The following is a 12,871-nucleotide window of genomic DNA, read 5'->3' as shown; positions in this document are numbered from 1 at the left end:
ATATTTATAATTGTTGTGTAACAATTGCTGTATGTATTGCATACATGTCATCCTTTGTCTTGTGTAACCATTTTTTACTTAAAGCCTATTTTTTCTGATATTAATATAGCCATTCCTGCTCTATTTGGGTCAGTATTTGCATATCTCTTTCTATCCTTGTACTTTCAACCTGTCTGTATCTTTGGTTTAAAAGTTTGTCTTTTATGGACAGCATATAGTTGGAGCATGTGTTTTTATCTATTCTGCCCATCTCTGTCTTTTGATTGGAGAGTTTAATCCATTTACATATAAGTAATTACTGATAAGGAGGGACTGACTTCTGTCATTGTGCTGTTTTCTATGTGCATTATAGATTTTTGTCTCTCATTTCCTGCATTACTGTCTTCTTTGTGTTTAGTTGCTTTTTTGTAGTGAATCGTTTAAATTCCTTTCTCATTTTCTTTTGTGTGTATTCTATAGCTATTTTCTTTGTGGTTACCATGGGGATGACATTTATCATCCTAACATTATAACACTCTAATTCGAGTTTATTACAGCTTAACTTGAATAACATGCAAAAACTCTGCTCCTTTACAGCTCTGTCCCCACCCCTTTCAGTTGTTGATGCCACAAAATTATATCTTTATACATTGTGTGCCCCACACATAAGCTAATAATTTTTTAAGTGCATTAGTCTCTTAAATTATGTAGGAAACATGATTTGGAGTTACAAACTAAAGTTACAGTAATACTAGCTTTTACACTTATAGTTGTTTTTTTTTTAACCATGGAGAAAATGTAAAGTACAGTGACAGATTGTTATTATAATACTAGCTTATATAACTGCCCACATATTCACCTTTCTTGAGATCTTTATTTCTCCATATGGCTTTGAGATACTGTCTAGTGTCCTTCCATTTCACCCTGCAGGACTCCTTGAGCATTTCTTCCAAGGCATGTGTAGTGATCACATCTCCCTCAGCTTTTCTTTATCTGGGAATGTCTCAGTCACTCCCTCACCCTTAAAAGACAGTTTGGCCAGATGCAGGATGCTGGGTTGACAGATTTTTCCTTTTAGCACTTTGAAAATATTGTCCCACTGTCTTCTGGCCTCTAAAGTTTCTGATGAGAGATCTGCTCACTACCTTATGGAGGATCCCTTATATGTGATGACACTTCTGTCTCGATAATTTCAAGATTATCTGTTCGTTTTTGTCTTTTGAAACTTTGATTATAATATGCCTTGGTGTTGATCTCTTTTAGTTCCTCTTACTTGAAGTTTGTGGAGCTTCTTGGATGTTTATATTCATGTATTTCATCAAATTTGAGAAATTTTCTTCCATTGTTTCTTCAAATATTTTTGCTTTCCCTTTCTCTCGCTCCTCCTTCTGGGATGCCCACAATGCATATGCTGGTCTACTTTGTGGTGTCCCACAGGTCCCTTAGGCTCTGTTCACTTTTCTTCAATTTATTTTCTGTATGTTCCTCAGCCACAATAAGTTCCATTATCCCATCTTCAAGTTCACTGATTCTTTCTTCTGCCTGCTCAAATCTGCTGTTGAACCACCCAAAGGAATTTTCTATTTCAGTTAGTGTACTTTTCAGCTCCAGAATTTCTTTTTTATTTCCTTTTAGGTTTTCTCTCTCTTTATCATTATTTGCATTTTGCTCACACATTGTTTTCTTGACTTTCTTCACATCCTCCTTCAGTTCTTCAAGCATCTTTAAGACAGTTGTTTTAATGTCTTTGTCTAGTAGATCTGCCATTAGGTCTTTTCCAGAGACAGTTTCTGTTGATGTTTTGTTTTGTTTTTTGTTTTTTTCCGTTTGAATGGGATGCTTTTCTTTGTATGCCTTGAAATTTTTTATTGAACACTGGACATTTGAATCTGATAATGTGGTAGCTCTGACAATCATATTCTCCCCCTACCACAGGGTTTGCTGTTTTGTGTTAGTGGTTTTGATTTTGGTTTTTTTATTGCAATAGGTTGTCTCTGTGCTAAAGATCAGCCTGAGGGGCAAACTTAAGGTCTTCTCGTGTTTTTTTCTAAGATTTTTCCTGGGCATACACAGTCTATTTCTAATTTTCCCTGCATAGGCAGTAATTGTCGACCATCCTTGTTCTTTAATTTCTGGCTCCCAAAAGGAGGAAAAGTGAAAAATTAAGGGGGATGTAAAAGGGTGCTGGCCCTTTAATTCCCCTGGAAGTCTTTTCAGCTGGAGGGAGAGGGTCTTACAACACTGGGGAGAGGGGCCACAACGATGACTGCCTGCCTATTTGTCTGCACCTGTGTTATTAGAAGCAGTAGTCAGAGCCCAGATCCCTACCATTTGGAGGACAGGGTCTTTTTGCTCACCCTGGCTTTTGCACAGTGTTCCAGAAACAGGTGGACAATTGCCTGCTGTGTGGCTGGGGGTGCAAGATGGGGATGGGCCACTGCTACTGTGCTAAGAGCTGAAATCAACCAAAAGTAGCCACAGTTTACCTTCCAAGTTTGGAATCTGAAAGCCTTCAACAGACTCCTGAGTTCAAAACGGCTATTGCATCAGACGGTTTCTGCCCCTGCAAATGTGGTCCAGGTGGGGAGGCAGTTTCTTACTTACAGGTGCTTCCTACTCTGCCATCTTTCCAGATCTCCTTGGTGTAAATTGTAAGTGTACAGCTTGACATGTTTTTACATTTGTACATGCATGTGACTCCACCCAGAGCAAGATACAGAATATTTCCAGTACCCAGAAGGCTCCTCCTTCCTGTCCCCTCCTAGTCTGTAACCCCAGAGAGAGCCATTAATCTGACTCTGTTCAGTGATTTTGAGCTTCATGTAAATGGAACCATGCAGTGTGGGCTCTTTGGTTCTGGGTTTTTTTTTTTTTTTTTTTGCTCACATTCTATCTGTGGGATTCACTTGTTTGGTGAGTTTTAGCAGATGTGGGTTCCAATAAAACTTGCTGTGTAACACCCATTTAAGAATGTGTCTTAGCTTCTTTACATCCTTCCCATTCGTAGGCACTGTGATCACAGCAGCTATGAATATTCGTGTGCATAAACTGTGGTGGATGTGAGTGCTCCTGTCTCTTGGTTTTATATCTGGAAATGGAATTGCTGGATCACAGTGTGTGTATAGGTGGTAGTAGGTACTTCCAAAGACCTCTTGGAATTGGTCATGACCTTTTCCAGTCCCATTTGCTACATCCTCACCAGTACATACTGCCAGTCTTTCTCACTTTAGCCATTCTGGTGGGTCTGTCATCATATATTTACAATGGATTGTATGGATTTACGTTGTGGATTTAGTTTGCATTTCCCTGATGATTAATCATATTGAGGACCTTTCCAATGCTTGATGGTTTTTTTGGATGTACTCTTTTGTGATCAATTTTGCAGACTTCACCTATTTTGAAATTTATGTTAACTGACTTTTTCATATTGATTTATAGGAGTTCTTTATATATTCTGTATGTGAGTCTTTGTAATAAATTCTATATGCAAGTCTTTTGTAATATATATTGAAAATTCTTTCTCCCAGTCCAGGGTTTGGTAAACAATAGTCTGTGGGCCAAATCCACCCTGTGGCCTATTTTCATATGGCCTACAAGTCAAGAGTGGTTGTTACAATTTTTAAAAGATAAACACATAAGCAAAGATAAAGAAGAATATGTGACAGGAGCCATATGTGGCCCGTAGAACCTAAAATACTTTCCAGCTCAGTCTGTGTATATGGCTTGTCTTTTCACTCTCTTAATAGTGCTATCTTTTGGTGAACAGAATCTCTTTATTTTAATGAAGTCCAGTGAACCATTTTTTAAATGTTTAAGAATTTTTATGTGCTGATATCTTTTGTCTGCCTTCTAGTAAAGATATTCTTCTGTTTTCTTCTATAAGCTGTATTATTTTAAGCCTACCATCCATTTCACATTAATTTTTCTATATGGTATTAGGTATGGTTCAGATTTTTTTCCCCAAGTTGATTTCTGTTTATTTCAGCATCATTTATTAAAAGTGCCATTGTTTCCCTACTGAATTACAGTAACATCTGTGTCATAAGTCAGATCACTGCTGTCAAAAGTTCAGAGAAAAACAGAAGCAAGACCAGTGGAGCACTGAAGTAGTAAGTAGCAAAACTTTATTGTGCACACACCAAAAAGACGGCTTACAAACCAGGAGCACTCAAACCAAGCCATGGAGTGAGGCTCAGAGGTCTCTTGTCATAAAGCAGCTTATATGGTGTGGAGGCAGGAACTGGTTATTCCTCATGGTGGTGGACTACTGCATTAGGATTTTGGGGGGCACAGTTTGAGATTCACTTATGATTTTCAGAGACACAAGCAAGAAGAGACCCAGATCAAGTTAGCCTCCCTGATCTTGCAGACTAGATTAAATGAAGCATTGCTTGTAGGACTACACGGGTTTCACCTGCTTGGGGAATCTTCAAGGCTGGTCTTCATGTGTGTTTTATTTTTAACACTGTGTAATGTGAATCTTTTTCTGGACTCTGTTCTGTTTGATGTGTTTTTTTTTAAATCCTGTGCATCACAAACTAATGATGTAATATGTGGTGATTAACATAACAATAAAAAATTTTAAAAAATCTGTCCTGTGCTAATACGCCTTGGCAGCTTTGTGATCACATGTCTTAACACCCGACGGTCTGTCTTCCATCTTTTTGTTTCTTCCACATGGTATTGTCCAGTCTTAGGCTCTTTGCATTGCCATATAAAATTCTTTGATCTACTTTTTTAAACACCCTGCTGGGATTTTGATTGTATTTTCATGCGTCTGACAAAGGACTCATATGCAGACTGTAATAGAGAACTCTTATCAATAAGAAAAAGCCAGTTAAGGTCATTTTTAAATGGGCGACCGTTTGAAGTGAATCTCCCCGCGCGGCCATGCAGCCAGCACTGCACCTAGCTCATCCCCACCCAAGGTGCTGATCCATGGCAGTGTGCTTTGGACTGGTTTGTCATGAGGCAGCAGGTAACTGGTCCAAGCTGGCCCAGCTTCCTCCGGCCTGGCCACGGGCCCCAGAGCCCAGCTGGGTTTTCCTTTCCTTCTGCCTGCTGCTTTGTACTTTGTATCTAGTCCTGCTCTGAAGAGATGTTTATGTTTTGTTTTGTTCTTTTAAGAACTGTCTTTTTGTTTTTCTCTGTTTATATTTATCCATTTCTTCTTGTGCCTGAACACGAGGAGTGCACTAATGTGCAAGTTTACGTGCCATTTTAACTGGAAGCTCAGTTTGTTGCTGGAGTTTTTGTTCCCTAAGGTATGGCTTACTCCTGAAGGGATCCATTTTCTGTCCTTTAATGCTCTGTTCCTTGGTTTTCGTTTTATCATTTGTTTCTTTGACTACTGAGTTTTGGCATACTTTAACTGAGGCAAGTGTTTCTGGCTTCTTCGTTTCACCTACATACTCTTTTCTTGGATCAGACTTGTCCGCTCCTAACTTCTCTGGACCCTCTTTGTAACTTCTTTCAAAATTTCAGACTCAAGGCCGTCCTCATCTGATGAAGAATAGAATGCAGATGATATTTCACCAGAGTGGGTTGGTTTAGCTTCTGCTTTCTGTTTTCTTCTATAATTATGTTTTTAAGTCCTGGCTGCCTTCCACTTTTCTTCTGACGGAAGTGGCAAGGGGACAAGGGGCTTATAAATTCAGCTGTGCTCCGCTCCTCACTGTCAGCCGTTGCATGGGGCATGGTTAGATTTTTTTCACCTGGACCACCTGTGCCTCCCACCCCTCAAGCCAGGCTGTGTCCAGAGCGTGTCCCTGGTGTCCCCTGTGGCTGCTCTCTCTGCTGGGTGGGAGGGCACTATGAGGTCATTGGTCCTACCTCCTTTACCTACTTGGATGCTTTCAAGTTTGTGGTATGATGCTAGATCCCTTTTCTAGTAGTAATATTCCTGGAGAATTCATTCTTCCCCTTATTTTGGGGAAGAATTTCCTATTTTGCTTCTTTCATTTGCTTCCTGAAGTTTGGGAGAGGATGATTCTATGAGCCCGAGTTTTCCACTATGAGTCAAAGTATATATTTTTAATGTCCAGTTTGGTACATTGTAGGCTATTTTTTATTCTTATAAGAACTTTTGTTGGGAACTGTTTGATGAGCAAATTAAATAATCTTTCATTGTGAAAACCATTAGTGAGATTTTGTGTCACATTCACAGTCTCGTCTCAAGGAATTGGAGCAAGAAGCCCATTTTGTTGCAGGAGAGCAGTTTCTTATAACAAGTAATAATCAGCTTCGAGAGGTAAAACTAAGTTTTGTTTTTGTTTTTTTATAAAACATACTTAGGGATTAAAGAGAGATTTATTCTGAATTTATAAATATTATTTTATGTTGATCTAGAAAGAATATAAGTTGTCCATGTTTTCTCACATTGAGATTCATTCCTTCAAAGCCTGTAAATCCAAGAAAAGTATGAATTCAGAATTTGAGTGTTTGTAGCATCTAATTGGGTAGGCCTTCTGTGGCTGTGGTAGTGATGTTCAGTTTCTCTCAAATCTGAGACCCACTCATCACGTGTCACTGCTTTTGTTGAAGATCCTCTTCGGCAAGCTAAAGCTACACCTGCTGAGTCCCAGGGAGACTCTTCCCAGAACGGGGCTGCAGAGACTCCCGTCCACGTCAGAATCTGTGGTAAGTTCAAAAATTGTCCCCTTTCTTTTTGAGACAGTAGCACACCTACACAGAGTCGCCCTCAGACCCACCCGTGCCCCCTGCAGTGGGCTGTGTGGCAGGTGCTCCCACAAGGTGCTCCCCAAAAGGCTGCCCTCCTAGTATGAACCATGAGAAAGAGGCAGACAGTACAGTTTTCCAGAAGCAAGCCACTGACTTCATTTTCTTCAAAGGAAAATTAGGTGGAATTTTGTTCTGAAAACAAATTGTTGTCAATCCAATCACAGCCTCTTAGAAACTAGAGGCTGCCAGAAACTAGAAATGGGGAAGGTTGTCAGTCTTCTCCTTTCCTAGATTTATTTTACTTTTAATATAGATGTGGAAGGCTATTTTAAAAGATTTTATATTTATTTGTCAGAGAGAGAGCACAAGCAGGGGGAGCGGCAGAGGGAGAAGCAGACTCCCCACTGAGCAGGGAGCCCAATATAGGACTCGATTCCAGGACCCTGGGATCATGACCCGAGCCAAAGGCAGATGCTTAAGCAACTGAACCACCCAGGTGTCCCCCTAGATTTATTTTGGAAAATTTGAGCTACCTTTCCCCTGAGAGGAGCCTGTTTTATAAACAGGGAGAAGTGAGAGTCTCCTCTATCAGAATGGCAGAGTATAGGGGCACCTGGGTGGCTTAGTGTGTTGAGTGTCCTCGACTTCTGATTTTGGCTCAGGTCATGGTTTCAGGGTAGTAGGATTGAGCCCTGAGTTGAGCTCCGCACCTGGCGGGAACTCTGCTTGGGATTCTTTGCCTCTCCCTCTTCTGCTCGCTCTCTAAAATAAATGAATAAATCTTTAAAAGATAGCTGTTAAAAAAAAAAAAGAATGGCAGAGTATAAATAGATGTCCAGAATCCAGTAAATAATATTCATGAAAGCATGCAGAGTGGGGATCAGTAAGTTAGTGGACTTGTTTTTTTTAAGATTTTATTTATTCATTTGAGAGAGAAAGAGAATGAGCAGGGGGGAGGAGAGTGGCAGAGGGAGAAGCAGGCTCCCTACTGAGCAGGGAGCCCGACATGGGGCAGACGCTTCACTGACTGCTCCACCCAGGCGTCCCTGCCGTGGACTTGTGTTGCTACGGTGAGAGCCAGGTTTGGGGGCTCCAGCCTGTGCTCTCTGTGCCGTGTCCAGCATTTGACTTAGCAGCAGCCTCCCTCCCTACGCACATGGCCACTCCAGCACTGCACACTCTGCCCATCTCGGTCCTGCCAGAGCCCCTTGCTTTCTGACCGTCCCCATGTGCGGCCCTCAGTGGGCTCAGATGGCAGTTCTTGAGTGGATCACAGACTCTGTAGAGTGATGTGTCCCAAAGGGGGTTGAATCTGCCCCCTTCCCCACCTCAGTGGACGCCCATCCTCCTCCTGGGTCCTTGGGAGCCGGCAGTGGGTGGAGTAAGGGCAGTGGAGTCAGCTACCATGTCCGCCTGCATAGCTGGGGCATGTCTTTGACTCCTCTGTGCCTCAGTTTCCTGACCTGTAAAAGAAGGATAATAACAGTCCTTTCCCTACAGCAATCCTGTGAGTGTCCAACAAGTGTGTGGATGTGTGCCTGTGTGTAAAACAGTACTTAGGACAATGCCTGACATATGAGCTCTCAAAAACCAGCAAGTACTGGCTATAATTATTAGCTACTTCATCCAGAAACCTACGAGTCATCTTGGATTTTCTTCCAGCCTCACCCCACAGCCAGCTTTACAGTCTCTACCTACAAACATAGGTACTTGAGTTTGTCTGCTCCCTCGGTCCTCGTGGTCACCACCTCAGTCACCTCCCATTCATAGCCCTGCAAAGCCCCCTCAGCAGCTTCCCTGATGGTTATCCATCACATCCAGGCAGAGCCATGTTTTACATTAGAAAAATCATGTTATTCCCCTGATGTACATTCCAGGGGCTTCCCATGACCCTTAGATTAAGGCCCCAGCCCTCCCGTATGTCTGCAGGCCCTGGGTCTGGCCCTGCCCCTTCTCTGGACCCCCTCGCTCCCAGTGCCCCATGAGCACACTGCTCCTCACAGGTTCTGCACGGGCTCTTTCCTGGCCTGGAGACTCTCCTGAGGTTTGCGCAGTGGCTTCTGATTGTTGGCTTAAGTGCTGCTTTCAGAGAGGCCTCCCCTGGCCACACAGACAACAGTAAGGCCCCCAGGCGCAACCTATTTCTTCACCCAGATCTGTTTCCTGCACCTAGAGTTACCTTAGTTCCTGGTTGGCTTGTTGCTCTAGGATGTAGGCTGTCCTAATCAAAGCCCATGTTTGACTTGTGCACTGCATCTCCAGAGCCAAGCAGCCTGAACCAGCACAAGTGTCTATTCACGGAGATCCGGGACAGCATGGAGCAGGCCCCATCCTGCTGGGGAGACTCTGGCCTGGATTTCACACCTACACTGCAGAGGGGCACTGTGCCCTAGAGGTGGAGTGGCAGCGGTAGCTGGAAAAGCCGCACACTTGCCCCCATGGGGCCTGGAGCTGAGGGTCTCGGTCTGATCTATTCTCTGTCCTGGCACCAGCTGACAGTGTTGCCCTTCCCTTTGCTGCTGCTTAGCTCTTCCAGACAACCAGCAACTAAGAAAGGAAATGAAACGCTCTTGTGGTGTTGTGCTTTCTTGTAGACAGAATTAATGACCTTAATTATTTTTCACAAAGACATGATCGAGGTAAATCATATTAACCTCTCTTACTTAACTGACCAAGTCATACTGTTTTGTGCATTTGAAAAAAGATGAACTAGGGAGCTCATGTACATGGTTCTAAATTCAGAATTAAGACTCCTTTCTTCTTTCCTTCCCTTCCTGTTCCCTTCCCCGTGTGGAAGGATGTGGACTTCAGGTAAAATGTGTAGCCTCGAACATTTCAAGTAAGGGCACAACTGTGATCTTAGGTACAGTTTTATTAGGCTTTTATTTTTATTAGATTTTATGTTTTATTTCACAGCACTATTGAGCAGAAGGTGCAGAGAAGTCTCATATACTGCCTTCCTCCCACCCCCACCACACCCTCTCCCCCACTGTCCACATCCCCACCAGTGGGACCATTTGTTACACTCGGTGAACCTCGGCTGACACATCATCATCATCATCCAAAGTCCATAGTTTATCTCCGGGGTCACCCTTTGTGTTGCACATTCTGTGGGTTTGTACAAATGTGTCATGACGGGTGTCCACCATTATGGTATCACAGAGTGGCTTCACTGCCCTAAACACCCTGGTGCTCCACATGTTCCCCCTTTTTCCCTCCCCCCACCCTGGTATTTTCACTGTCCCCGTAGTTTTGCATTTTTCCGGAATGTCCTGTAGATGGAACCATACAGTATGTAGCCTTTTCAGACTGGCATCTTTCCCTTAGTCATGTGCATTGAAAGTTCCTCCATGTCTTTCCTAGTGGATAGCTCATTTCTTTTTAATGATGAATAAGAGTCCATTGTCTGGTTGGACCACAGGTATTACCCATTCACCTACTGAAGGACATCTTGGTTGCTTCCAGGTTTTGGCAATGAAGAAGAATGCTACTATAAGCATCTGTGTACAGGTTTTTGTGTGGACGTAAGTTTTCAGCTCCTCTGGGTAAATACCAAGGAGCATGATTGCTGGATCGTATGGTGAGAGTATATTGAATTTTGCAAGAAACTGACAAACTGTTTTCCAAAGTGGCTGCACCATTCTGCCTTCCCACGAGCCGTGGATGAGAGTTCCTGCTGCTCCACATCCTCGCTAGCATGTGGTGTTGTCAGGGCTTTGGATTCTGCCCATCCTAACAGATGTTAGCCATGTCCTGAAAAGTCCACTCTTACAGCTGGTTGGAGGAGGGAGGAGTCTCGTTAATAGGCTGTTACTATAGTGTGGGGGCAGAAGTCTCCGTGGTCCAGCTGACAGCTGTGAAGGTGGAGCAGCGGAAGAATTTCCAGAGCATTTTTAGAGCAGAAAGGAACTCTAAGTGTGAGTTCATGGGAGCATCAACAAAAGACTGTGGGGGTAGCTCTTGGTTTTCTTAGTTGTGCAACTGAGCAGAGAGAACAGGCCATTACTCAGGGAAAACTGGGAGAGGAACAATTTCCTGGGGTGGGGGTGGGGTCAAGCATTCACCTCGGACTTACTAAGACAGAGATGTCCAGAAGACACGGGCACAGAGATGTCACAGGAGCGGTCAGCTCAGTGAAAAGTCTTGTGCTGGAAGTGGTCAGCCAGTTTTTAGTAAAGTTGCCCTGGGATGGTGGTCCCCTACCCTGGCCCAAGCTTTGGAAAAACACTAATGCCCAGGCTGACGACTGATCCACAGAATCGTGTCTGTGGGTTGGACGGCCCAGACCCAGGCATGTTTTTGAAGCTCCCGGCTGTTTTTCATAAGCCGGCCAACATTGATAACTGCAGAACCTAACGCTGAGAAACTGACCCATAGAGGTCAGGGAAAGAGGAGGCGCCAACAAGAGGCTGCAGATTGGCCGTAGAAAGAAAGGAGCCGAGAAGAATGTGCTGTCAGGAGCCAACACGGACTGTGTGATAAAGCTCGCAGGGCGGCAGACGGCTGCGGAACTGCCTCTGATCGTGAACCAATGCTGGTAGGGCTTTGTCCAAAGTTTTATGAGATCAAATACTTAAATCTTTTCAAGGGTTCTCGGACGGCTGAAGTAGGGATATACAGAGAGACTGTGGTTAGATGAGTAAGGTATCAAGATAAGGAGAGCTAGCCGATCTTAAGCAGGTTTCTTGGCTAAGTGTTTTCATGTACTGTCATCCCCCTGGGGATAGCTTTTCTAAGTAAACGGCAATTCTGGATTGTACTGAGGTAGGGTGCCTCCCCCTGGGCAGCGCCTACTCCCATGACACCAGTGTCGGCTCTCCGGGTTACGATTCTGTGGCCAGCCAAGACCCTTGGGTCCTCAGTCTTTATTAAAACAGACGGGGATGCAACTTCATGCCTTACACTGTTACATGAGAGTTAGCCCAACCTGATTTACAGATTCAAAACAATCTTAGCAGCAGTTTTTTGGAGAAGCTGGCAAGCTGATTCCCAAATTGACATGGAAATGCAAAAAACTAAGAGCCACTGTGATCTTGGGAAGCACTACTGGAGGACTTAGGCTGTTGGACATCAAGACTAATCCTAAATCAATAGGGATTGCCAGGAACTAAGTAGCACAGGCTAGTGTCGATTGGAGCATGAACAAACAGGCCAGTGGACCCAGGATGGGGAGTCCACACGTGCGTATGAAAGGCACAATCTCTGAGAGGGTGGCTTTGCCAAGGAGTGAATAAGGAGGGCTCGTTCCATAAATGACCCCTATTTCACACCATACACAAAAATAAACTCCAAGCAAATTGTACATCTAAATACAAAAAGCAAAACAACGAAGATTGCATAAGATAACCATAAGGGAATATCCTCAAGACCCTGAGGTGGGGGCGCCTGGGTGGCTCAGATGGTTAAGTGTCTGCCTTTGGCTCAGGTCATGATCCCAGGGTCCTGGGATCGAGCCCCACATCGGGCTCCCTGCTCAGCGGGGAGCCTGCTTCTCCCTCTGCTTCTCTCTCTCTCTCTCTCCCTCTGTCTCTCATGAATAAATAAATAAAATCTTTAAAAAAAAAAAAAAAGACCCTGAGGTGGGTGAATGTTCCTAAACAGAACACAAGATGCACTACCCATACAGGAAAAGATTCATAAATTTGGCAATAGTAGAATTAAGAATCTCTGTTTATGAAGAGATGCCATTAAACAAGTAAATAAGCAAGTCACAGAATGCAGGGAGATTTCCAGTAAATGTAACCAGCTGAAGAAAACACTGTCCAGAATAACAAATTCCTACAAATCAAGGAGGGGGGAAAAGACATGCAAACCAATTTTTTAAATGAGCAAAAAACATCAACGGGTTTAATGAGAGAAGATACCTAATTAGTCAATGAGTATGTGAATACTGTCCAAGTATATTAGTCACTGGGGAAATACATATAAAACTACCATGCAGTATCACTTCACATTTACCAGAATGGCTAACATTAAGGCCTGGGACATGTGTTGGCAAAGATGTGGGGCAACTGGAACATCCACATGGTGCTGGTGGGGAACAGACGGGTGCCTTCACTTGGGAGAACTGGCTGGTGTTGCCTCTGCTTCAGTTGGCCCTGCGATTCCATTCCTCTCTCTGTGTCTGCTCAACAGAACTGCAGACATATGTTAACCAAAATCGGGCTCCAGAATGTTCACAACAGCACTACTCATCATGGCCCGTAAACAA

At 43.6% G+C, this 12,871-nt stretch overlaps 1 protein-coding gene across 1 annotated transcript in view; it reads left to right on the top strand.

Moving 5' to 3' along the window:
- POLN (DNA polymerase nu) overlaps positions 1-12,871 on the top strand; it is a 142,946-nt gene that overhangs the window by 52,012 nt on the left and 78,063 nt on the right. The window contains exons 11-12 of the mRNA XM_025887208.2: positions 6,146-6,229; positions 6,523-6,618. Of these exons, the coding sequence (XP_025742993.1) occupies positions 6,146-6,229; positions 6,523-6,618 (180 nt within the window). The remainder of the gene's footprint in view (positions 1-6,145; positions 6,230-6,522; positions 6,619-12,871) is intronic.

Source organism: Callorhinus ursinus, unplaced genomic scaffold, assembly GCF_003265705.2.
Source record: "Callorhinus ursinus isolate GAN/ISIS: 27379988/994484 unplaced genomic scaffold, GSC_fseal_2.0 scaffold4, whole genome shotgun sequence".
NCBI lineage: Eukaryota > Metazoa > Chordata > Mammalia > Carnivora > Otariidae > Callorhinus > Callorhinus ursinus.
The sequence above is the reverse complement of the archived record's forward strand: the minus strand, read 5'-3'. Positions and strand labels throughout refer to the sequence as shown.